The following is a 25,397-nucleotide window of genomic DNA, read 5'->3' on the forward strand; positions in this document are numbered from 1 at the left end:
GAGAGCAAGTCAAGCTAGGAGTCTAGTCTGGGCCCAGAAATTGATCTTTGCCGTCCTCGAATCCTTTCGAAAACGAGTCAGCAAACCGTTATAAATCGTCGTTACCTTAAGCTTGATTTGGAAATATATATCTATATATATATACAGACCTGCTGTAGCAAGTCCGCACCCTCAAAGTGGGACACCCAGCAACCCGGGACACCTACTTTTGCCCTTAAAAAATTGATAGAGAATCTAACCATCTATTGATTATAATATTGGTCAATTAATACAATTCTGTTATATATAGTTGCTCTAGTACCTACTTTTGGTGTAGTCTTGATGGTATAGGTCCGTTCACTAACTAGGTAAGCTTACCTCGTGTCCAAATCTTTACCTTCATTAAGATCGGGCTACTAAAATCGATTCCGAAGACGTTAAAAAAGGAAGAGATGATGACTTGCTTAGCAACAGCTTCGGATAGTAGCGATTCTAAGCTTGACGATGACGATGACGTTGATATGAGTCTAGGAGCGAGGGAAGGTACTGTTTCATTATGCGTGTATGTCAGAGTTGCCGTGTAAATACATATTTCAACTACATCGCCATGTTCTGACTTGCAATGGCCAGATGCATTCTTACAATTGTGATACATATTTGTAAAGCAACAATTTCTAAGCATGTGGATATATGTTTTATTAGGTTTCTATCAATGGTTGTAGTCTAATAAGTGTTTTGATGAAAGTGTCCCACTTTGGTGATTCCGATTTGCACTGCAAGTCGAGTCGGGTCGTTTTTTTACAAGGATTATTTAAGGTTACCGACGATTAGGGAACACCTATGCTAATTCCGTCTTCGGAGCCCCCTTTTATGCGGTCGGGTTCAGCGAGATTCGCTCATATCTCTCATCCAGTTTCAGCACTTTCACAATTGTATATCTAGTAACAAGTATAATAGCATAGTGTCAACCCCCTTTCCGGCAAGGCCGGCCGCCAAGCACAAGGGGCTCATGACCAGCCGCGCAGACAAACTACAAAACCTCGAGCCTCGTCTATCGCAAGTATCCAAACCCCCCCAACTACACACACATACGATATCCATACAACTCCGAAAAAAAAAGAAAAAAAAAAGTATTCGAGGCAGTTCAAGATGCGGCTCCTCTTCCCCGCCCTCATCGCCCTCCTCACCCTCACCCCGTCGGGCCTCTGCGGAAAGAAACCCGAAAAGAAACCTTCAGACGCCATTCTCCTCTCGGAAGTCAGCACCCTCACGCTGCGCGCCAAAGGAAAGACAGCCCACCGCCGCCTTCCTGCCATCCCGCAACTGATTTGCTCCGGGCCCTGGTGCAATCGCTACAGCATCGATCGCATGCGCTGCATCAACCAAGGCAGCTCTTACAACAAGGAAGACGTAGAATGGAGCTGCACGGCCGAGACTTCGGACGACTTCAAGCTGGGAAGCACGGAGGTGACGTGTGAGGGCTACGATAGCAGGGAGGATCCGTATGTGTTGAAGGGGAGCTGTGCGGTAGAATACCGGTTGGTTTTGACAGACAAGGGGCAGGAGAAGTATGGCAAGCAGAGGTTCTTGGGAGGGGCGCTGGGAAATGATACGGAGGCTAGCACGATTTGGAAGGTTTTGTTTGGGTTGATATTCGTTGGTGTATTGGTGTTGATCTTGTTCAAGGCTGGACAGGCACTTCCAGCGGCTGGACGTCCCCGACAATATGGAGCGGGAGGTGGATATGGAGGAGGTGGATGGGGCGGAGGGGGTGGTGGTAATCCATACGACCCTCCTCCCCCCTATCCTGGCAAGCGATATTCGAGCCAGCAAGAGAGTTGGAGACCTGGTTTCTGGTCTGGTGCAGCAGCAGGGGCAGCAGGAGGATATTTGGCTGGGAACAGAGCAAACGGACAACAGGCGCCGCAGAACAACACTTCATGGCTTGGTGGCAACCATGGGGGCAGCAGCTTTGGGAGCCCTTCCCGAAGCAGCTCAGGTTCGAGCTCATCCGTGAGACACGAAAGCACTGGCTTCGGTTCGACTTCACGGCGATAGCATACGTAGCTTGAACGTTTTTCTTTTGTATTTTGACGCCCATTGGTGTGTAATCTACTATACATCCGCAGTGTTCTGCATTCAATCCCAATAGACTAGTGGAACCCTCGCCAGGGGTGAATTTGTAAAGAAAATCTGGTCTACAGGTAAGAGAAATCGTCTCTTCGAGCTATGCAGAAAGCATCTGGCCACAACACAACTTATGGAATCGTACAATGGAATGATAACCCTTTTTGTCCCGCTAGAAAGGCGTCGCTGAAAATCCATACCCAAGTCTCGATACGGCAAAATTGCAGGGATGCTAAAGATGGATCGCCATGACGTCCGATTTATCGAACGGGTTGGAGCAGTTGGGGCATTTTCGCATCCGGTTTGCAAGACGATCAGCAACACAGTTGTTGCAGAATGTGTGACCACAACTTCGGATTGCCGTGTTCTTGAAATCCTTGCGGCAAATAGTGCAGAGAGCGAGAGTCTGAGATTGTTAGCAAGGCGCGAGCCAAAAAAAAAAAAAAAAAAAAAAAAAAAAAAAAAAAAAAAAGGTTGAAAAACTCACCCGAAGCATTTCCTCCTCCCCAGACTGGTTGCTCAGACTCTTATTCTTCCACTGGTCTCTCTCCCTCTGGACATGATCGTACTTCACCTGAAGCTTCTCCAATTCCAGCTCAACTGTTTGAATTCGTTGCTTAGTATTTAAGTTGTGTGCATCTTTCGACTTCAGCAGGTTCGAAAGTTCAGTAACTTGCTTGCCAAGAGCTTCTGCCTTGCTGGTAGCTTCGCGGCTTGTCGACTCCATCTTCTTGTTCTCGGCCATGGTGGAGGTGTTGGTTTGCTTCATATCACTCAGTTGCTTCTCTAGATTTCCGAGTAGGGTTCGGTTCGCGGTCTCGACATCCTTTAACTGGGTGATGATCTCGGAGCTCTTGGCATTTTGAGTCTTGAGCACCTTGACCTCCACGATTCGGGTTTCCATGTCTTTCCGGGCAGCGAAATATTTCTGATCAGCCTTGGCCTTCTCAGCAGAGAGGACCTGGATCTTCTCCTCCAAGACGCTCAGATCAATGACTTTCTTTGTCGACAGAGCTTGAACTCGCTTATAGGCATTTTGCATCGCAGGTAACTCCTTGTTGATAGCATCGAATTGGAGCTCCAGGGTTTCATATTTTCTACGAAGAGCCTCCAAGTCGAGCGAATCGATCTGTGGTCGCGGAGTCAAGCCACAGGGCTGCTCGTTGATAGAGGCCTTCAATCGCTCAACCTCGGACTCCAATGCATCTATTCGTTCATCTTTTCCGGCCAGGAGCTCCTTAAAATGGTTGGCAGACGGGCGTTCTTGATCCTGGCCAGGCTTGCGGATATATTGGTCGGCAAGTAGCTCGTCTCTGACAGCCCGAATTCTCGTGAGATCGGTCTCGACTCTTTGCATTTGATTCTCGAGATCACCCGTAATCATTTCGGACTCTCCCTCAACCTGGACTCGGTAGGCGGTTCGTTCGGCTTGGTACTTCTCGGCATCTTCCCGGAGTTGAATATTGGTGGCCTCCAAATGGTTGATTCGACGAATGACATCCTCATGCTGACTTCGGAACTGCTTGAACAGCTCGGTTCTTGCGTAGTCATCCTCTGTCAAGCTGGAAAGCCGAGTAGAAGCCGCTGTGAGCTGCTCAGTCAGGGCCTTGTTCTCGGCATTGATAATCTCCATCTGCTCCCTTTGCTTCTCAGCTACAGCCAATACTTCCTTGTATGCGGTCTGGGAAGCTTCGTTGGCCTCAGATATTCCATTTGTCATCTCGACATCACCATTTTCCGCATTCCCATTACCACTACCAGCACTGTTTCCAGATCCGTTCATGGCCTGCTGCTCAAGCTTGGCAACGGCGGCGCTTCTCGCTCGGTCATATTTCTTCTCGGCTTTAATGTAACGAAGGGATGCGGTTTCCAGACGTTCATTCAGCTCATCCCTCTCCGTGCGAAGTCTGTCCAGCTTGATCACAAACTCCTTCTGGGCGCCCAATAATTTTGTGAGCTTGGATTGCAAATCCTCGATATCTGGCGATTGTTCTCCCCGGGAAGCAGCCAGTCTTGTGAAAATGACCTGTAGTTTTGCTTTAATTTCCTTGGCTTTGGAAGTAAGATGACCTTGAAATTCCTCGCTGCCCTTGAAGTGGAGGGCGGTAGGGAACGTAGCTAAGAATTCATGAGCTTGTGGCTTCGGCTCACGAGGACGCGCTCACCATCATTATCAACCTCAGGGATTTCATCTTGTGCCAATAGCTTAATCTCGTCCAATAACTATCCCCAGTCAGTCTATGCGCGAGCACGTGTCCGGAATGACATTACCTGCGACCACCAAGCATCGACTACGCGAAGATGATCATCATGATGCGCGGCCTTGGATTGGATACTTTTCAACTGCGATTCAAGTGTGCTCTTATCCCGCTTGTACTCCTGCAACTGGCGCAAGATCGCATCTTTCTGGTAGTGCTATAAGTCGACACGTGTTAGCATGAACTCCCAGCCTGTGATGTGCTTCTGATCGAGACGAAGAAACGGGTATGGAGGTGGCATTGGTAGGAGGTGTTGTACGATGCTGTAGGACAGGTAGGTCTGCAAGCTAAGCAACCGTGCTGTGGACAGCAAGCTGCGCATTAGCACCGGCCAGATAGATCGTACACCGTCAGGCACTTGATATATGAGGAGCAGAGATCTGGTACAGGTGGGGGGGCATTGGGCCGGGGAGAAACCCGTGCTGATGGGAGGGAGATAAGGTCGCGACGGCGACAGCAACATACCTCTAGATCGCCGGCCCAGGGCATATCGGCATCTGCGGAGGCTTTACCATTGACGGCTTGTCTCTTGGTTGGAGGCGCAAGATCATCGCCAGCTGATCTCTTCCTATCCTCCATCTTGATGAGCGATGGATTAGACGGAGTCTGTTGATGAAGAGTTGAAATAGGCATTCAGGCAGGGCGAGCCAGCTGGCACATGAACTTGGCAGACGGGATATGGTTTGGTGAGATCTGCTGCCGTGAATGTAGCCAGTCGTGAAGTTGTCCTGAAGTCGTAAGGGGGTGATGGTGGTGTTGATGGTGAGGATGAGATTTGAGGGAGGTTGAAGTAAAGAATACTTACATGTACGAGCTCCCGCTAGCTGGCTAGCGTTGAGGGCCCGCTTTATTCGAATCTTAACCTCCCCCACCACCTCGACCGTACTACAACTTCACGACTCGTATTCTCGACATAACCTAGATCTCCACTACACACCCGATGCGAGATACTCGATAGCAATCATGTTGAAGGGAAGAAGTAAGAAGTTTGCGCCCAAGAAGCCGGTGCGCTCTACAGCTACCGCGTCATCACGCCCGAGTGTCCCTCAAATTCCAGAAGCGTCTCAGTCATCTCAACAGGATCTCCACTCGGTACCAGTTTCGCAGAATGTCGACGTACCTGCTGCGCCAGTCGTCGAGGCTTCGTTACCCCAGCCGAGTCAGGAGGCCCCGGAGGCGGTTGCTGCAGTAACTCAGGACGGACATGCAGTTCGGTCAGGATTGAAGAGAAAAGAGAGAGAGGCAGACGTTGCGCCGCCGCCAGCAAAGCGAATTCCCATACCGGCAGAGGAGCCCGTCGCGCCTGTATTACAAGTGCGGAGTCAGGTTGAGTCACCAGATCACGAGAACGAAGTACCTTCTTCTCCCAAATCTACAATTGCAGTCGAGCCGTCCGTCGAGCAACCTCAAAACCCGGTCCCTCGCGCAAAGATTATTCCCCCCAAGAAAAAGACAATCGCAAGCCTTTCCGAACCACCCACGAACCGGATACCTGCAGAACGCCAGGATGGGCCGAGTACCCAGATGGGAGTCCCTAGCTTGTTTACATCTCCAGAACACACACCAATTCCGCCCCTTCTTCCGACTACGGTTATCAGCTCGATACCTGCTACTCCAGAAATTTCGCTCGCGTCTACATCTGTTGCGCCTGATACAGGCCCAGTAGTCGAGCTCGCGAGAATAGTATCCCCAGACAACTCTCCAGCTCCACCCGAGCACCGATATCCAACGCCAGAAAATATCGCACGGCTTCCCGAGGAAACTCAGAATGGTCCGTCGAATATGGGTCGTGCTGGCGGTGACGTAGCCGCAAATGGACCCGCTAGAGACAATGCGGCTGCATTAAGACCCGGAGAAGTCGGTCAGAATTCCGAGATCGTGCCAACCAGATTCTTGAACCCGGATGGTACATCTGGTGGTGAGGTGGCTGAACAACCTGCTTCTGTGGTGGGAGGAGAAGCAACCCCGAAGCCAAAGAAAAAAGCTACCAAGCGGAAGAAGGTTCAACCACAAGAGGACGGGGCCGACGCTAGAACAACCGTCGACATCCAACTGAACAAACCTCGACGTGTAGCTGGACCCAAGAAGCCTCGTAGGAAGAAGAACGATGCAGCAGCAACTAGGGGAAGGAAGCGACGTGCCGCCACCCCTGATGGCGCTTCTGATGAAGAGATTGATCAGTCAACTTTGACCATGATGGATCTCTGTAAAGATCTACGCATAGGTAAGAAGTTCAGCAAGCACGAGGAGATAAAGGCCCGGATCAGGGAGAAATATGATCAAAGCACGAGAGAAAAGATGAAGAGAAAAAATCCCGAGGTCACTGCGCTCGTAGATGCCGCACCAAGACAAGGAGCAGCCGAAGGAGAAGCAGGACCCTCTGAGCCAGCGGAGCCGGCTGCCCCAGCCGCGGAAGCAGAAGAAGCAGAAGAAGCCCCAATTGTACCAGGATCCGGAATTCAGATGCGACTTGTCAACAACCAGCTAGTTGTAGATGATACCTCTACGCAAATTGATCGCCAAGCCCGTGGCCAAGTCGACGAAGGGATAATGCAGCACGTCTTGGAAGATGATTTCACTCGGGTCGTCACCTCCGGCACCTACATGAAGCGCGAGAAGGCGCAGCTCTGGGACCACGCCGCCACGGCCCGTTTCTACGAGGGCCTCGCCCAGTTCGGCACCGACTTTGAGATGATCGCCAAGCTGTTCCCGCACCGCAGCCGTCGCCAGGTCAAGCTCAAGTTCAACAAGGAAGAGCGCATCAACAGCGACAAGATCACCCAGACTCTGATCGGCCCCAAGAAGAAACACATCGACCTGAAGCATTTCGAGAAGATGTCTGATCTGAAGCTGGAGGAGACGGCAGATATCGTGCGCGAGAACGAGGAATTCGAGCAGATGCAGCTGCTGAAGGAGAAGGAGGAGAATGAGCGCGAGGCGGAGATTACGAGGCAGAAGAAGGCCGCCATTCATGGGGAGGCTTCGGGGACGGCGGCGCAGGCAAAGGCCATTCTGGGTGATGTGAGTGATGCGGAAGATGAGCTGGCAAGGGATAATCGGGGGAAGGGACCGCCAAAGGGAGCGTTGAAGAGTGGTGGGAAGAAGAACAAGCATAGTGCGTATGGGGGTGGAGAGGAGGTGACGATATTAGGGACGATTGAGCGTTAAACTAACTGGCTTTGCATGGGTGGATGATGATAATGGGATTACATGATCAAAAGCGTCGAGGATTTCGACACGCTGGACAGAGGCGTAGAGCTGCATACGATCAGATAGAAGCGCACGCCCTTAAGGATCGAGGCCGTGTAGTAGTAGTACTCAACAAAGATCCCATGTCAAAAGAACCCAATTTTGCAATTTCGTTCTGCCATCTACAGCTTGAAGCCCATCTTTGTAACCTCCTTAAGTGGTCGTTACTTTGCCAACGCGCCCCTCCTCCATTCATATCCAGATCCGGAATCTCTCTACCCAAGTTTGCCCACCCTTCCTTTCTGCAAATCTCAACTCTCATCTCGCGTATGTCTTCTACTCCTTCTTAATCAAAGACTCAAACAACGGCCCCAGAACCTTCGCGCTCTTCTTCAAGTACCTCTTCTGCCCACCCTCATAGTCCACAAACGTAACTCCAAAGCGCGTCTCGTAACCCTCGGCCCACTCGAAATTGTCCATCAGGCTCCAGGCCAGGTAGCCTCTCACGTCGACGCCCCCCTCCTCGACGGCCTTGGCCATGGCATTGACGTAGCCCCGGAAGTACTCGGCGCGGAACTCGTCGTCCAGGATCTGCTCGAGCGGCAGGTCGTTCTCGCCCTTGAGGGAGGTGCCATTCTCGGTGCAGTAGATGGCAGGGTGGGCATACCGCTCGGAGATCCAGACGAGGAGGTTGTGGAAGCCCTGGGGGTTGGGACGGAGCCAGACGGACTGCGTTTCGGGGCCGATGATCTCCCCAGTCTTGGACTCGAAGAGGGTCTCGAGGTTGCCGAGGTAGTCGTCGATTTTGGAGGGCGTGGTTTTGTGCTTGATGTAGTTGGCGGCGTAGTGGTTCATGCCGTAGAAGTCGTTCGATCCCTTGACCAAAGCGAGTTCCTCGGGGGTGAAGGTGGGCAGGCGGTCCCCGAGCTGCTTGATCATGGATGCTGGGTAGCGCCCGTGGTAGATGGGGTCGGCGAACCAAGAAATGCTAAATTCGAGTTTGCGCTCTGCGGCTTCGACGTCGAGGGGGTCGGCTGGGTCCCAGGGGTAGACGCCGTCGCCTATCCTGATATCAGCCCTGATTTCTTCAATAGAATGGACAGTTGGGGGACTGACCATTTAGCGTGATGCCAATCTCGCCACCATTCTTGGGCTTAAACTCCTCTCTGTAGATCTTGACTGCCGCCCCATGAGCAATCAGAATGTTATGCCCTACTTGCCAGCACTCCCTACTGCTGTCCCCAACAGCCGACTTTGTCCTATCGCTCGTATGCCCAGGAGCAAACAACCCCGTGTTGTACCCCAGGATCGAGCTACACCACGGCTCGTTGAACGTAATCCAATACTTGACCTTGGGTAGCGCCTCAAATAGCAGTCGTGCATAATTGGCGTAATCAGCCACAAACTCCTCCTTGTTCAACAACCCGCCGTACCGCTCGTGCAGCTCATTCGGCAGATCCCAGTGGAACAGTGTCACGAACGGCACGATCCCTTCCGCAAGCAAGTCTTCTACGAACTTCTTGTAGAAGGCGATGCCGGCGGGGTTGACCGGGTCATTTCGGCCGCCTAGGGGGATGATACGGGACCATGAGATGGAGAAGCGGTAGGCATTGGCGCCAGTCTCTCGAAGAAGAGAAATGTCTTCGGCGGTGCGATTATAGCTGTCGCAGGCCACGGCGCCGGAGGAGCCGTCGGCGATTTTGCCGGGGATGGTGCAGAATTTGTCCCAGATGGAGGGGCCACGGCCGTCTGCCTCTGGAGCACCTTCAATCTGGTAGCTGGAGGTGTCAGTTGAAGCTTTTCGAGTAGAGGGCAGGATATGGAAGCTTGAGGATGGAATGACTCACGAAGCCGTAGCAAAGCCCCAGAGGAAGTCTCTGGGAAGAGACATGGTGGTGGCGTATTCCCTCTCTTCCGTTTGATTCCTCCGGATTAATATAATTGTTATCAAGACTAACTTGCGGGAAGGGAAGGGAAGGTGTAGAGAAGAGAACAATATGAGAGAGAAAGGAAAAGTAGAAAACTAGAAAACGAGGACTGGGCGTCGTTATATATATGTATATACATCGTATATATATTTGTAGACATGTCTAGTCATAAGTGGGATTCCGTCTAGCCGCAGCGTAATAAGATCTTCCGGACCGTACAGACCGGATGAATGGAATTCCATGACGGGGGTAATATGTGAAGCTCCGAGAAGTAACAAATTGATCACGGGGGAACGATGGCGGCCTTGGACTTGGACTTGAACTTGGACTTGGACTTGGACTTGGAGACTGGACTGAGATGAGCCGGATGTTCGGGCCCTCAAGCCGTCGGGCAAACCGCGGAAGTGCAAGAGGAAGGAGGCTCTGCTCACGTGTTTCGGCGCCCTGGTCGTGATGAAGTCTCGTCTCTGAGCTTGTGTTCTAAGATGTTCGTGTTTGATCGTCTAATATATTCATGCGTTGTTGATATGTTCGTCGTATTTGTAGATCGTTACGAAAATAGAATTGAGATGCTTCTCTGCAACGGACGCCACGACTGAATCGCTGCTCATCACCACCCACTCGGGCTGTTATCTATCTGCAAGGGCCAGGAGGTCCAGAGTGGTCCAGCTGCAGTCGCGGGGTAACATTTCTCTCAATCTCATCCCGACTATCCTGACTGCGACCACTTCAGCCATTCTCTATTTCATCTTCTTGCTGGATATTCCCACTTGAGAAATCTCCATCCACGTACGATGGGCAGTATAGAGAAGGGCCCAAGCCTGCTCAGAGTTGCCATTGTCGGGACGGGGATAGCGGGACTCACCGCGGCAATCGCTCTTCGGAAACATCCCAAAATCAGTGTCGAGCTGTACGAAAAGGCCACTGAGTTGAAGGAGATTGGAGCCAGTATCACTCTCGGACCCAAGTAAGCAGATGATTGAAACGATGGGCACTTCTCGCATCCATTTCACTCCCCCCTACCAGAATTCCTGGTGTGACCGACCGCCTCTGAAATCAGTCAGGAGAGAAGCGTGCTGATGAGAGGTCGTGTAACCCAGCGGTCTGAGAACATTGCAAAGACTCGGCCTGGAAGACTGCATCAGTGACCAGGTGGGATACCGTGGACCCAACCCCGTTTCCAGGTTCTACCGCCACTGGAAGACAAACGAGATCATCGGCGAGGACTTTTATGAAAACGTCTCGGAGCCTCTGCATTATACCGCGAGGTTCCATCGCGGCCATCTCCAGCAAGCTCTACTCAAGCACGTCCCCCGCGATACCATACACTTGAAGAAGAAGATAGTGTCTGCCACGGTCGATCCGCAAGATCATGTGAAGTTGGAGTTCCAAGACGGCACCACTGCAACGGCCGACATACTGATTGGAGCTGATGGCATCCGTTCAGTATGTTGATTCCAGCTACCCCTTCCCCCTCACCCCTTCCCCCAAAATGAGACCTGACGAGAAGTCCCCCCAGGGTGTCAGGACCGCTTTCGCTCCAGACTTCGAGCTGGAATGGAGTGGGCATACCGCCTTCCGCGGTATCTTCGACGCCTCTCTCGTTGAGCCGATTGAAGGGGTACCGCTGGACTCAACTCACTGGTGGGGACCAGACACGAACTTCTTCGCCACACGACTAGCCCGGGACCTGTTCACCGTCCAAGGCGGAATCTACGCGGATCCCGCCGACCCGGTCGCGATCGCGAAGTTCAGAGACGGAGCACCGTGGGACCAAGAAGCGAACGTGAAGCTCCTCAAGGAGAAGTACGCGGTAAGCGTTTCCGAGCCCGAAGTCCAGCCAAAAATTTCCTTTCATTCCATCTCTCTTCCTTCCTCTCTCTCTCTCTTTCTTTCTCTCCTTCTCTCTCTCTCTCTCTTTCTTTCTCTCTTTCTCTCCTTCTCTCTCGTTACCCCACCCAGGGACGGCGCTGATCTGATCGTGGGGTTACTTACTCCCTCCCCAGGACTGGAATCCAATCGTCAAGGCTCTCGCGGACGTAACGCCCGACATCCGCTACTACCCCAACTACTTCAGCGGCTCCTCGCTCCCGACCTGGGTCTTCGGCAACGGCAGGGTCACGCTGATCGGCGACGCGGCGCACGCCCACGGGGGGGCTTTCGCAACCGGGGGCTCGCTCGCCATCGACGATGCCTACGCCCTCTACCGATCCATCACGTCCGTCTTCCCCCCTGCGGCGACCGAGGGGCCCTCGCCGGGCGAGATCCGGCGCGCGCTGGAGCTGTACGAGGCGACGAGGAGGCCGCACGCGGTGCGCCTGCTGCAGGTCGTGCACGCCAACAACGAGATGAAGACGAGGAAGATTAGGGCCGAGACGCGGGAGACGGATGGGGAGTTGAGGGCCAGGGCCAAGAGGGGCTCGGGCACGACTTGGCTGCATGAGCATGACGTTGTGCGAGCTTTCGAGGAGGTGCTCGCTAAGGATTCGATGAAGAGGCCGAGAGGCGTGGTAGAGTAGGTAGAGTAGAGTACGTACGGGAGTAAATACGTAGTAGATAGGGGTCGGTTCTTGTTTGATGTTCTTCTATATGCCGTGCTAGTCCTGGAACTCTTGATTTCCGTAGAGGATGGATACCGGTCAAATCCGGAGAGGGTCGATAGGCATACAACAAACAGTAAGTAGCGAGCGCGCTTCTCCTTCTCCTTCTTCTTCTTCTTCTTCTTCTTCTTCTTAGTCTTCTTCTCGAGATAGATTAATCTTCTTCCTCGTCTTCTTCTTCTTCTTCTTCCCCTTCTTCTTCTTCTCGAGATAGATTAGATTAATCCCCCTCACACTGAGCAAGAAGACGAGCCGCGCGACAGTGCCTCTTCAGGAGAGAAGCGGCAGCGACGGGACGACCGGAGGTCGAGCAACAGCACAGCACCGTAAAAAAGAGGGTTTCTGCTCCTTGCGCTAGCCGGCTTCCCAACCTTCCCAACCTTCCAAACTAAAACTACCTACCTACCTACCGGTACGTACCTACCTACCAAACCACCTACCGGTATATACGGTAATAGCTCGATTATCTATCTATCTATCTGTAGACTACATATGCTATCAGTGCACATGTACACACACACACACACACACACACACACACACACATACTCTTCCCGCAGCACCGGCTTCGTGGAAGTGGTATACAATCCTCTCTTCCCGGCTCTTCTCGGCTCTCCCTGTATTTGTCAGCGAACCTTTGGCGCTGCTACTTCTGGCCCTTTCTTCTCCTCTTCCTCGTCTTCTTCATCTTCGGACTAACGGCTAACGCAATTCATTCATTCACTACTGCCCTGCCGCACTCTGGCCCCGGTTTCCTGGCTTGAGCCTCTCTCCCCCGACTTTCGCTTCGCGGCGCAGGGTAGGCGCGAAGCGGAGCGTTGATGTACGAACGAGCGGGCTGGGACAGGCAGGCAGGCAGGCAGGCATGAGAGAAAGAAAGAAAGAAAGAAAGAAAGAAAGAAAGACAGAAGGAAGGAAGGAAGGAAGGAAGGAAAGCTCGATGCGGTTGAGAGTCCGCGGATGGTGTACTTTGACGGATAGATGGACAGATACATGCATACATACCTACGTATATACATACATACATACATACAAGTCCCTATCTATGTAGGTATACCGGTAGTCGTCGCTTATCCTCCCCCCACATAGGCCCCACACCACCCAGAAAGCCCTACTGTGGTCGACGTCGACGATGAGCGGTAGATACCGTAGGGTCTGGTATGTGTATCCGCGGATGCGCCCAAGTCTCCTTCGCGACCAGGTCACTGGACCAACCCCCTCCTTCGAGGCAGCTGCTCTCTCTCGCCTCATGACTCGCAATTAAACATCAGTCGATATCCCGAGCCAGAAGCGGGCATCGGGAAGGAAGGTGCGGGGTCATACAAGTAAGGGACGGACGGCATCAGGTGCCTTTGCTGAGGAGCTGCTTCAAGCCAGCACTCGTGGACGCAAGGTGGCTCAGGTGGCTCAGGTGGCTTGCAGAAGCGAACGGAAGTGGCGAGGGAGAGTGGTACGAGAAAGATCGGTCGGTATCTACGTACTGGTACCGGGTCTCTCACCCGGCCCACCGGTTTCCCAAGGATGTTGGTTGTTGGTCGGTCGATCGATCGACCGCGAGATTCTGTGTGTACGAGGAGGTAGGTACAGGAGTGGTAGGGGACAGTGGTACCGGTAGTAGAGGATAGTAGTAGTAAAGGATAGTAGTAATAGAGGATAGCAGTAATAATGGATAGCAGTAATAAAGGACAGGACCTAGTTAATAAGAAACGGAGATCATTGATGTCTAATATAAATAAACACACCCACACCCACACCCACGTGAAAGATGGCCAATGGAAACCAAGACACCCCACGTGCACCCCCGTGAGGAGAGATGATTGCTGGCCTGGTTGGATAAGGAGATGAGTCTTGTTCATCTCCATTCCGCCCTGGACCCCCGGCCCCCCGCCCTAAAGCGGCGCACGCCAAGATTCAGGCGATTCGGAGAGACTTTTGGCCGAGGGGGATATTAAATAAGGGATCAACTAGATGTCTGACTGTGCAGCTGTGTATTACAGGATGTAGGCTGCTTATAGGGTACGGGAGGACTGCATTTTACTATATACTGGAGTCTGGAGGAGCTGGGTCAGGTCGGTAGGTATCGGTAGGTAGGTAGGTAGGTAGGTACCGGTAGGTAGTAGGTATCTACGGATTGGAGGATCTACCGTACATCGCTAAACGTTCTAGCCCGTCCACCTTGGTCCATGTTGTTTGTTGATTTCGGTTCTGTTCTGCGCTGCACTCACGGCACTCACTGCACTCACTCACTACACTGCACTCCCTCACTGCACCATCACCGGCTTCGCTCCTCGCTCCGGCCATGCCATGCCATGCCACCATGCCACCATGCCACCATGCCAACATGCCAAAATGCCAATGCCCATTCTCATCCCCTCATCTCCTCATCCTCTGCTTCATCCTACGGCTCGGACGCCCGAGCGACCAACGGTCGGGTTCAGGTGGCATGGCATCGCCGCATCGGGCGGTGGCTGGGGGCCAAGTCTCCAGGGCCAAGGGCTTGCGCATGCTGCTTTTGCGCCCTCGGCTCCAATCGACCGTGGTGGGATGGGCTTGTTATCTTGGGCATTTCGGCCCTGAAACCACGCTGGTTCTTGCGTCTTCCAGAGCCAAGGCACGGCGCGCCGGTCGGAAGTTTGCTGCGACCACCGCAATCATATACATAAGGAAGGGACGTCTCGCTGCCCATCGCCGGACTGGCCTCCCGACCAGTCTTCCAGGTTCAGGAACCTCCGCCTCGCCTCGCCTCAGGTGACAGATGACAGATGCCCGATGCCCGATGCCCGATGCCCGATTCCCGATTTCCGATTCCCGATTGCCCCGATTCCCGATTGCCCCGATTGCCCCGATTGCCCCGATTCCCCGATTCCAGTGTAGACCAAGATGAGGACACACACGTGGGATCGAGTCCTCGTCGGGCTGTTCGTCTTCGCTGCCTATGCACCCGCCAGATCAGCAGCCGTTCCTCTGTCACGGCCCAACCCCATCCCCATCCTACTGCCCCGGGGGGATGCGAAGCCGCGGTCTCTGGCTCTGGATCCCGATCTGGATCTGCACTTCACCCATCGCGTGTTCAGCAGCCTCGAGGCCGGAACCCCTTTCAACATCACGTTTTCAGGGGCGTCAGGCCCCGCCCGATTGCGGCTCCAAAATAGCCAAGTCGCACGTGTCGACGATGCGGATACGATCGCCGGTAAGCCTCCCGCCTCTCCACCGTGGACCCATCAGACCCAGACCCATCAGACCACTTCATACTGATACCATGCTCAGCACACATCACCAATTCCCATCTAATATGGACGCCGCCCGCTGACCTGCCGGCAACGGATTACACGCTCGTGCTCGAGGATGAAACTTCGGGCACGATGGTGCGGTCACATGTTTTCACCATCCTCCCCGAGGGGGATCGGAAATCCAACGCGATATCCAAGTCAGTCCTCTCTTCTCTCACTCACTCTCACACACACACACACCTCATCATCATCATCATCATCACCATCACCATCACCATCACCATCACCATCACCATCACCATCACTGCTTGGCTCCTCGTATCGGAAACTAACAAGCGCGAACAGAACCCAAACCTCCTTTGCGATCCTCAAAGCCCGCATCCCCGCGCCGTCCCATCCCAACATCTCCCCCACGGCCAAGATCATGGTCGGCTTGGGTTCGGCGCTGATCGTCCTCCTGGTCATCGGAGGTGTGCTCCTGTACTACCGGCATTGCAACCGCAAAGAAAGTCGCGACGGGGTCCCCGTGGGGTCGAGGGCGGCCAGCGTGGACTCCTATCCCCGCCAACCAGCGCCCTATGCCCGTGAATCCACGCCGGATATGGTCGAGGCGCCGTCGAGGGTGTATGTACGAGCTAAGGATCGGAAAGAGGACGGATGGGACGGGGGGCCGTGATAGTCGTGTGTACGAATTGATTTGTTAGTAATTGAAAGCTCGAATCATCATCCTGATCATCTCTCTATCGATGCGATTCTTTGTTCTCTTATTTCTCTTTCCTCCTTTCGATTTTTAGTGGTCCAGTCCAGTCCAGTCCAGTCCAGACAGACATACACACACCTGCAGCTCCCTCCCCTCGCCTCCCCTCCCCTCTCCTCTCCTCCCTAATCTGGTCTGGTCTGGTCTAGTCTAGCCTGCAGATATCCACTCCGATCATCACATCATCATCATCATCATCAACAACATCATCAACAACAACATACCTATACACCAATACAACTAACTCCTGACCCACCCACCACCCACCCACCATCGTCGTCGAAGGAATCTCGCTCCCATCATGATCCTCTTTACTCGTCCGTTCGCTTCGGTATCAGAGTGAACAGCTTGGCTTTTTCTCTGGGGTCTGATACGATCTTATGGCTGGAGATGATCTGGGATGGGGAATGGGAGGTGGGGATTGGGGGGTGGGGATTGGGACGGGGAATTGGGAAGTGGGACGGGGAATTGGGGATTGGTGATTGGGGATTGGGGATTGGGGATTGGGGATTGGGGATTGGGGATTGGGACTTGGGAATGGAAAAGTAAGTGGTTTTTTTTTTCTTTTTCGGTTGCGTGTTGGGTGGATCGTGGAGAGTAGAGACAGCTTTGCGAGCGAGTGAGCGAGTGCTCCCAGGACCGCTCGATCCCCTTGGGTTTGGATTCACGTGAGTTCTTGCCTGATCTAGAAGGGTATTCTCTGAACAATCAGCTGATCATCCGATGACCATCTCCTTTTTTTCTTACAAAAAAAAAGACCGTCCCAAGACGCTACTTAGCATCAGCTCGCTTTAGTAACGGATCCCCCCAAGCCGACAGACACCCTGACATCGCATAAATCCCGAAAACAGACGACTTGCATCCTCCAGATGGGGGGCTAAAGATGGACCTATCTTAATCGGCTGCGATTGTCGCTTGTGTGGAGCTCGTCTTTTATTCTTACAATCCGATGAAAAGGATAAAGACGGCTTCGAATCGATAACCGCTTGGATCGTCGCTTTCTACCACACAAGTCAGCCTCTTTGGGACGGACAGACTACCGACCGTACCCATCCATCCCAGGACCGCATCCGAGCGCTTGAGGACCCGATCGTCTTAAGGTAAAGCCGTTTTGGGGACCGTCTTAAAGCCATCTTCAAAGCCAAATCCCCTCCTCGAGAATTTATATCCATGAGCAGATGGATTGGTATACATATGCTCGCTTACCTGCTTCCCCTCATGCCCTTATGCCCCCTGCCTCTCAATCCCAATCCCAATCCAGCATCGCATCCGTTGAATCACCCAGCTCACGCGCTCATTCTTCGTAGTCTAGGCGGTCGGTCTGTCAAGGGGAGGAGAAGCATTGCCACCGAGCGCTCGTCACCGAGAATCGAAGTCGACGCGCTGCCGCTTCCGCGTTTTTTGCTTTTTGCTTTTTGCTTTTTGTTCGTTCTGGGTTGGAATGATTGGTGGGCTTGCCTGTGTGTGTAGGTAGGTCTCGGTGCTGGGTTGGGAGAGAGAGAGGGGGGGGGGGGGTTGGACGTGTAGCGGGCTGCTTGTCATCAAGTCCTGCGATAGTAACCTTACGAAGCGAAGCTGGGACTGTGTGTGTGTTTTTCTGGTTTTTTCTGTTTTTTTCTGGTTTTTTTCTGGTTTTTTTTTTTTTTTTTCTGTTTTTGTATGCTTTTTTTAAATTATCATGCCCAAGGCCCGAGGCGACTTGTTCTTCCAATCTCTCCTCTCTGCTTTCTCGATCATCCGACTCTTTCATCTAGCTCAGGGACGGAGATAGGAGGCTGTGCTGTTGTTTCCCTGCGGGGATAAGAGGCCTTTTGGGAACGCTTTACTGTATTAAGAAAGGCAGGTGTCTTGCTTGGTCTCTGACCGCGACGATGTTTGGATTTGAGTCTTTTGATTCTAGTATCTCTCTCCTGTACACGCAGCGCGGTGCTCCAAGGACCTGCTTGCTGCTCGATGACGATTGGAGCCGAGCTTTGGTAGTCGGTCGTCGGTCTGGACGTGGTCGCGAAGGAGTGGGAGGGGAAGGGAGTAGGTAAGTAGGTAAGTAGGTAAGTAGGCGAGGAAGTAAGTAAAGTAAGTAAGTATGCGAAGCAGGATTTCCACATACACCAACCGTTTACACTGCGGCTTGGATGTGAGATTCTCCTCTTCCCTCGGCCTTGGGGCGCCTGTGAGCCCGGGGCTGAGAGGAGCCTGGAGGGGCTAGACGCTCTTCTGGAGAGGTACATAGTGGGGGGGGGGGGGGGGGGGGGGGAGGAGAGTCGTAGGCTCTTCGTGTAGGGTCCCTTCCGTCCTTCCCTCCTTCTCCCTTTCCATCCGACCCCATCCCGAGCCTCTGCGAGCGGGAGCGGCGTGGCACAGGGGTCTCATTTCGCTGGATCGATCGATCGATCTGGAAATTGCATCCGTCGACGAGAGCGTTGGCGTTCGTGAGTACGGTGGTGGCGATACGGAGGAGCACATGTTGGCACCGAATCTCGGCTTGATGAGCCACGCTTTTCAGACGGAGTCGTGTTTGGCTTGGTGGTCCAGGAATACAGACGAGACGGTCAGCAGATCGGGTTGATACTAGATCGTTGTGGGAGTTTGGATCGGGACGGTCTCTTTCAACAGGACGGTCTGGGTGGGTATTCAGCTAAGCTGTTCCTGAATATAGCTCCAGCCCCGACCGAACTAAAGCGCTCTCAAAACCGTCTCGTACAAAAGAGTGTCGTACGACAAGTGAAATGACGCCCCTCCCCCCCCTTGCTAGTACCTTAAACGCAGGTGAAGAGGTTACCTAAACCATCAGCTAACCATCCGATCACGCTCTCTCTAAAAAACAATCTGAAGAGATTAGCATAGTCAGTAAGTAGATTGATCACCCCAAGCCACCCACTCAAGATCAAACAGAACCCGAAACCAAACGATCCAAAATGTTTTTTTAAAATCGTAGCTGAAATGGATCGATCCATCCTCATCAGTCAAACCGGGCTGTATAAGAGCTCGTGCTTTTCGTTACAGAGACCGTCCTCGATCATTTCCAAGACCGCTTGGGGACCGTCTTATAGCCAGCCGTCTGAAGGCCTTCCTTGGATTTCAAGCCGTTCTTGGGAATTTGGATTAGGAGGCGGATATTTTGGCCTTTTAGTCTTTGCCTTACACCTTAAAAGGCAGGTAGGGGGTTATTTTCAACCGTCAGCTGCCAATCCGATAACGGTCTCTCTCGAAGACGATTCCCAGAAGTCGGCATAATCTCAGTGGATCACTTCAGGCCGATACTTAAGACTGAATAGAATCCGAAAGCAAACGATTCAATTCATTTAAATCGTAGCTAAAATGAAAGAAACTATTCTAATTGATTAAACCGTTTTTTTTTTTTTTTCTAAGAGCGCGTCTTTTTCGTTCGAGGATCATGTATGAAATAAGAACCGTTCTTGAATCGATTACCTACATCGTCGTTGATAAAAGTCGGGTCTGGTGACGACAAGATCGTTTTCAAGACCGTTTTATAACCATCCTCAGGCCGTCCGTCGTCCGAAGGCCGTCCCCGAACTTGAAACCGTTTCGGAGAACGTGAATTGGTAAGCAAGTAATCTTTATTTTCTTTTCAATTACTTGCTAGTCTACCCTCTACTACCTGCACCACCTCTCTATTACACCACTATTAGCTTGCAGCGAAAGCAGCGCCCTGCGTGCGCGTGCAGACTTTTGCTGAACCGATCGATTCCGCTTATGAAAAAATTTAAAGCGTCGATATACAAGCAAGCCGTGGCAGCGATACCGAGAAAGATCTTGGCATCGAACCTATTAAATTATTACTAAAACGATTCTATTTAAGAGATAATTTTTATCCATAACTATATCTTCTTTAAAATGGTCATCGAATTATTTCAAAATTTTTGGAAAACCAGCTTGTGAGTAAGCTTATTTTAAAAAATATAGACGGGGACGGCTATAGGACGGCCACAAAACGGTCTCTTTTAATGGGACGGTCTTCTCGGTAAACTACCTTAAAGGGGAATGCAAGAGCATTTAGACGGTCAGCTGATCGTCCGATAACTATCTCTTTTAGGGACGATTTTAATAAGTTGGCATGGCTGGTGGATCACCCTAGGCCTATACTTAAGATTGAATAGAATCTGAAAACAAACGATTTAAATTATTTAAATCGTAGCTAAAATAAAACTATTTTATTCGATTAAATCATTTTTTTTAAATACTCGTCTTTTTGTATAAAAACCGTCTTAGGACCGTCTTCGAGCGTTTAAGACCGTCCTATGGCCGTCCTATGGCCGTCCCATGGCCGTCCCATGGCCGTCCCTGAGCTTAAAACCGTCCCTGAGAACGTGAATTAGTAAGCAAATAATATTTTTATTGCTTGCTAGTCTACCCTTTACTACCTCATCCACTTACTACACCCCTTATCCCCCCTCCACCCCCTTAATCTTCTACTCCACCCCTTCGTTGTAAGGGCTGAGCAGGTGGCCGTCGTACGCGGGTAAACTTTGGCTAAATCGATCGATTTCGATTGTAAAAAAATTAAAGCGTTGATATACAAGCCGTAGCAGCGATACCGAGAAATATCTTGGCGTTGAACTTCTTAAATTATTATTAAAACAATCTTATTTAAAAGATAATTTTTATCTATAACTATATCTTCTTTAAAATGGTTATCGAACTATTTCAATTTTTTAAAACGAGCTTATTAATAAGCCTGTTTTAAAAATATAAACGGGGACGGCTATGGGACGGCCACAAAACGGTCCCATTCAATAGGACGGTCTTCTCGGTAAACTATCCTTGAAAAGAGCTTAGTACTGAATTTAAGCGGTCCAATAGCCGTCTCTTATAAAAGAGGATCAGAGGACCGTTCAAATGACCCCCTACTACCCTTTATGGTACGCATTACTAAAATCGAAAAATATATAACAAAAGTATTATTTTTATTACTTTAACTCAATACAATAACGGAATAACAACTTGTAATTAAAATTCAATTAATTGATTAACATCAAAATTAATACGGCGCATCTTTTTATACAAAGATAATTATTATATAATAGTTGGTTGATTTTTTATTTATTAAAAATGAGCAAATTTTACTGTCCCGCCTTGCTGGGTGTCCCGCCTTGGTAGTGCCGACATGCTATAGCAAGTCGGTCAATTCTTTCGAATTAAAATTTAAGGAAACCGACGATTATAGCTATATCTTCTTTAAAACAATTATCGAATTATTTCAATTTTTTTGGAAAACCAGCTTGTGAGTAAGCTTATTTTAAAAATATAGACGGGGACGGCTATGGGACGGCTACAAAACGGTCTCTTTTAATGGGACGGTCTTCTCGGTAAACTATTCTTGAAAAGGGCTTGGTACTGAATTTAAGCGGTCTAATGGCCGTTTCTTACAAAAGAGGATCAGAGGACCGCTCAAATGACCCCCTACCTGCCTTTAAGGTGTCTTTTGTTAAAGGAATCGATATCCCGATTTTGAATAATCTTTGGAGGGGCGGTAATACGTAAGCTGTAGTAGCGATGCCGAGAAACATCCTGGCGTCGATTTTGTGAAATTGTTATCGGAACGATATCATTAGGAAAGAAAAGGGTTTTATATCTTAATCGTGTTTTATCAAGAACGAGCACTAGATTATCTTAAATATTTAATACGGATTCCTTGACAAACGCGTTTTAAAACTTTGGGACGGTGATAGATATAAGACGGCTAGGCTATAGGACGGCCCAAAGCTCGAGGACGGTTGTAAAAGTGAACTGTTCTTGATTTGGAACTGGGATTGATTTAAAACGGTGTGGTGACCGACCGTCTTTTGGAAAAGGGGATCAGAGGATCGCTGAAATGACCCTTTACCTGCCTTTCAGGTACTTCGTAGGTCCCAACTTTTTAATCCAAAAGTGGTAAGTCGAGAGGTGGGTTATAGAGAAGCAAGTTACGTGTCGTTATCTAATGTTCTCCTTTTAGAGGCCAGTTGCAACGACTTGGCCGACCGCTGTATATACGGTCCATGACTGGTCCATTACAACTGTAACGGACTAATAATGGATCCGCATAGTGTGTGTGGTGGGAAAGATGGTAATAGACCTGTACTAGACCAAGTACCTAGGTACTGGAACGCAGCCAAACCCGAACACGACCGTCGACCGGTGGTCTATTTTAAGAACCAAATCACGTGAGGCTAATACTAGATATTCGCAATACTTGGCCTGGACCAAACCACGGGACGGTCTCTCTCAACAGGACGGTCCATTAGCTAAGCTATTCCTGAATACGGCGGTAAATAGGCCCTAATTATTGTCTTGCCGCCTTTGATAGGTCTACATAGCGAATAGTGGGCAATACTTTTCTGCCCACGAGATAGGTGTACCCATCCCAGAGCGGTGAGGCAACACGGTAAGGCCTGTACAGTACCTCCGCAGAGCTTAGTGCTGAATTTAAGCGGTCCAATAATCGTGACCCCCTACTTCGCTATAAGGTAGAAAAGGGTAGGGTGTGGAGCGTGGGGGTTTCGATTTACGGGTGCTACTACTGGCCGGTCCCCATCTGTTTTGGAATTTTCTGGTCCCTTCTTGGTGTGTGTACGACGCAATTGTGGATGCTTCCCTTTCTCATCACGCTAGAAGGGGTTATTGTTTATGGATTGGATGCTGGAAGGATAGCTGGTTACATCGCGCTTAAAAGGGCTGGCGCTAAACATGAAAATGCTCGACCGACAGCTAGCTGTATCGCGCTAAGAGGGGCTATCACTACAAACTGAATGCTCGACGGACAGCTAGCTAGCTGCGTCGCGCTAAAAGAGGGCTACTGCTATAATTTAGATGCTCGAAGAATAGCTCGTTATATCGCGCCAAAAGTGCTGTCGCTAAAAATTGGAATGCTCGACCGACAGCGAGCCGCATCGCGCTAAATGGGGGCTACCGCTACAAATCAAATGCTCGACAGACAGCTACCTGCATCGCGCTAAAAGAGGCTCCGGCTATAAATTAGAGGCTCAAAAGGTAAGGTAGCTAGTGATACCGCGCTAAAGAGGGCTGTCGCTAAAAATCGAAATGCTCGACCGACGGCTAGCTGCCCCGCGCTAAAAGGGGCTATCGCGATATTGGATCCTCGAGGGACAGCCCGGCTGCAGCTAGCTAGCTGGCTGCATCGCGCTAGATGAGGCTACAACGGGGGGCAGAATCCGGAAAAACCTTACCACGTACTACTTCCTACCTTATCCTCAGCTTTTGCGGGCAGCCGGAAGTTTTCCCTCTGCGGCCCGGGCGAAAAGCTTAGGACGAACATCCTCTTGATCTGGGGGGGGGGGGGGGGGGGCGGAAGGGGGGGAGGTTTAGAGTTGGACTTCCTGTACGGAGATCATGCGGCGTTTAAATGCTTTACTTTCTCAGGTCCGGAAAACCTAACCGACCCTGGCGCTTGCGAGAGGGCCCGTAGGTTTTGGCTGGCGGCCCGGGCCAAAAGCTTAGAGTTAACAACCTTTTTTTTTTTTTTTTTTTTTTTTTTTTTGGATCCCCAAGAATGATTTTCAGAGTTGTGTCGCTTGTGGCGAAAAGCTTGCGGCGTCTAAATGCTATAAATGCTATACTTCGAATTCCGGAAAACTTATTTACCCTGTAGCTGGGGAAGGGCCGCTCCGTACCTAAGTTTTGGCTTGCGGCCCGGCTGAAGCTTACCTACCTTAAAGGCAGGTGGGGGGTTGAAGTATTTGGACGCCACGGATCGTATTCGCATCGTCTCTTTTGGGGGTGCATGGTCCCTGATATCTGAGGATGGTCCCTGATATCTGAGGATGATCCCTTACATCTGAGGATGGTCCCTGATATCTGAGGATGGTCCCTTACATCTGAGGATGGTCCCTTACATTTGAGGATGGTCCCTGGCATAAGGGGATGGTCCCTGACTCTTGGGACGGTCAGTGGACTATCCGTCGGTGAGATGAGATGAAATGGATAAGTGTTACATATGTTACTATAATTGGCGTTTTTCCATCTCGTTTTCTTCTAGGAAAAGTTAGGAGTGTGAAAGGGATAAGCGCTACTTGTCAATTGCCTACGTAGGTATGAACTTGAAAAAGTTTGTGGGCTTGCTCTCCGTCGCAAGTTCGGAACCAGCAATCCGGATGGACCTACCAGCGACCCGGCGGATACCGCGAGAGTGTAAGTATGTGGTTAACAACGGACCAAAAGTCGGACTAGCATCCCGGACGGACATACATACCAGCGACCCGAACATAGCGAGAGTATATACACAGCTCAACTAAGCGAAAAAGAGACGGAAGCCATCATCTTGCACACCTTTCAATCTACGTAGAAGAGAACTTTGCAGCTCTTATAGATAAACTATAAAAATACGACTGTATACGGCTAATTAGACTACGAGGAGTCGGATGCTACTAAAATTGAGTTTGTCGAGTGAGTGGTTGATTTACGTAGTATTACGGAGTAATGATTTAATCACGTAGATCCCCCGGTCGCTGGGTATATTCCGTCCGGATCGCTGATAGTATGCCCGGGTCGCTGGTGCAGACTTTCTGGGCGGGTCGATCAAATCTTGATATTGAACTTGCTTTGGTAGTTATAAGATTATAAGTTAATTATGTAGATCCCCCTTGTGTCCGGGTCGCTGAGTATATCTCCGTCCGGGTCGCTGATACAGTAGTATGTCGCTGGTATGTCCGGGACGCTGGTTCCGACTTGCTGAGCAAGTCGGTCAAATATTTACGTTAGATTTGCATTGGTAGTTGCAAGGCTATTGATTAGTTACGGAGACTCTCGCTGTGTCCACCAGGTCGCTGGTAGTATGTCCGGGCCGCTGCTGGAGGGGGCTACGTGGGTAGGAAGAAGAGAGGCTGATTGATGTTAATCGTCGGCTCGCTTAGGTGGGCCTCCTCTCGTCGTTTAGCCGAAGATAACGGAGATCGATCACCGTATACCCTTGCACCCCTGCAATCACTCTCTATTTTCGAACCTTTTCATCACTACTATCGCCGCCACCATCAGTACAACGTGAACGGGTTCTTCGGGTTGGAAGAAATATCGCATACGAGATCGGAATCTCTTGGCTGTCTCTGCGGCTTCTGCAGTAACAGCGATCCCAACTCGATTGTCAGGGCGAGATCAGATAGAAGAGCTACCTTACTTTTCACTCGCGGTGTCGATATACCGGTAACGCTGTATCGTATTCGTGTTTTCTGTCGTCTCGCCTTGGCATAATCAAAATTGGCAGATCCCTCTAACTGCTCGTATTTAATTTAATGTTGGCGATCATTACGCCAAACAGGGCCTTAACCTCAATGTCAAGCCCTCTCACCGCCTTGTCAATAAAAGATAACTAAGAT

General features: G+C 50.8%; 6 protein-coding genes across 6 annotated transcripts; 4 read left to right on the forward strand and 2 right to left on the reverse strand.

The window, feature by feature from the left end:
- Window positions 1-1,128: 1,128 nt before the first annotated feature.
- Window positions 1,129-2,037, forward strand: L3040_004208 (uncharacterized protein; the record flags this gene model as incomplete). The annotated part of the gene is made up of 1 exon (XM_007289013.1): window positions 1,129-2,037. The coding sequence occupies one exon, from the start codon at window positions 1,129-1,131 to the stop codon at window positions 2,035-2,037; it is 909 nt and encodes a 302-aa protein (XP_007289075.1).
- A 301-nt stretch (window positions 2,038-2,338) lies between these two features.
- On the reverse strand, window positions 2,339-4,943 carry L3040_004209 (uncharacterized protein; the record flags this gene model as incomplete). Its single annotated transcript, XM_007289012.1, has 5 exons — window positions 2,339-2,512; window positions 2,594-4,224; window positions 4,272-4,329; window positions 4,378-4,521; window positions 4,830-4,943. 5 exons carry the CDS (start codon window positions 4,941-4,943, stop codon window positions 2,339-2,341), a joined length of 2,121 nt encoding a protein of 706 aa, XP_007289074.1.
- A 384-nt stretch (window positions 4,944-5,327) lies between these two features.
- On the forward strand, window positions 5,328-7,532 carry L3040_004210 (uncharacterized protein; the record flags this gene model as incomplete). The annotated part of the gene is made up of 1 exon (XM_007289011.1): window positions 5,328-7,532. The coding sequence occupies one exon, from the start codon at window positions 5,328-5,330 to the stop codon at window positions 7,530-7,532; it is 2,205 nt and encodes a 734-aa protein (XP_007289073.1).
- A 357-nt stretch (window positions 7,533-7,889) lies between these two features.
- On the reverse strand, window positions 7,890-9,444 carry L3040_004211 (uncharacterized protein; the record flags this gene model as incomplete). Its single annotated transcript, XM_007289010.1, has 3 exons — window positions 7,890-8,614; window positions 8,670-9,331; window positions 9,401-9,444. 3 exons carry the CDS (start codon window positions 9,442-9,444, stop codon window positions 7,890-7,892), a joined length of 1,431 nt encoding a protein of 476 aa, XP_007289072.1.
- Window positions 9,445-10,275: 831 nt separating this feature from the next.
- Window positions 10,276-12,000, forward strand: L3040_004212 (uncharacterized protein; the record flags this gene model as incomplete). The annotated part of the gene is made up of 4 exons (XM_007289009.1): window positions 10,276-10,448; window positions 10,582-10,927; window positions 11,001-11,294; window positions 11,488-12,000. The coding sequence occupies 4 exons, from the start codon at window positions 10,276-10,278 to the stop codon at window positions 11,998-12,000; spliced, it is 1,326 nt and encodes a 441-aa protein (XP_007289071.1).
- A 2,961-nt stretch (window positions 12,001-14,961) lies between these two features.
- On the forward strand, window positions 14,962-15,987 carry L3040_004213 (uncharacterized protein; the record flags this gene model as incomplete). Its single annotated transcript, XM_066154138.1, has 3 exons — window positions 14,962-15,271; window positions 15,349-15,508; window positions 15,657-15,987. The coding sequence occupies 3 exons, from the start codon at window positions 14,962-14,964 to the stop codon at window positions 15,985-15,987; spliced, it is 801 nt and encodes a 266-aa protein (XP_066011897.1).
- Between the last annotated feature and the right edge of the window lie 9,410 nt (window positions 15,988-25,397).

Source organism: Drepanopeziza brunnea, assembly GCF_022702325.1.
Source record: "Drepanopeziza brunnea f. sp. 'multigermtubi' strain 214-2 chromosome Unknown ctg6, whole genome shotgun sequence".
NCBI classification, from domain to species: Eukaryota; Fungi; Ascomycota; class Leotiomycetes; order Helotiales; family Drepanopezizaceae; genus Drepanopeziza; species Drepanopeziza brunnea.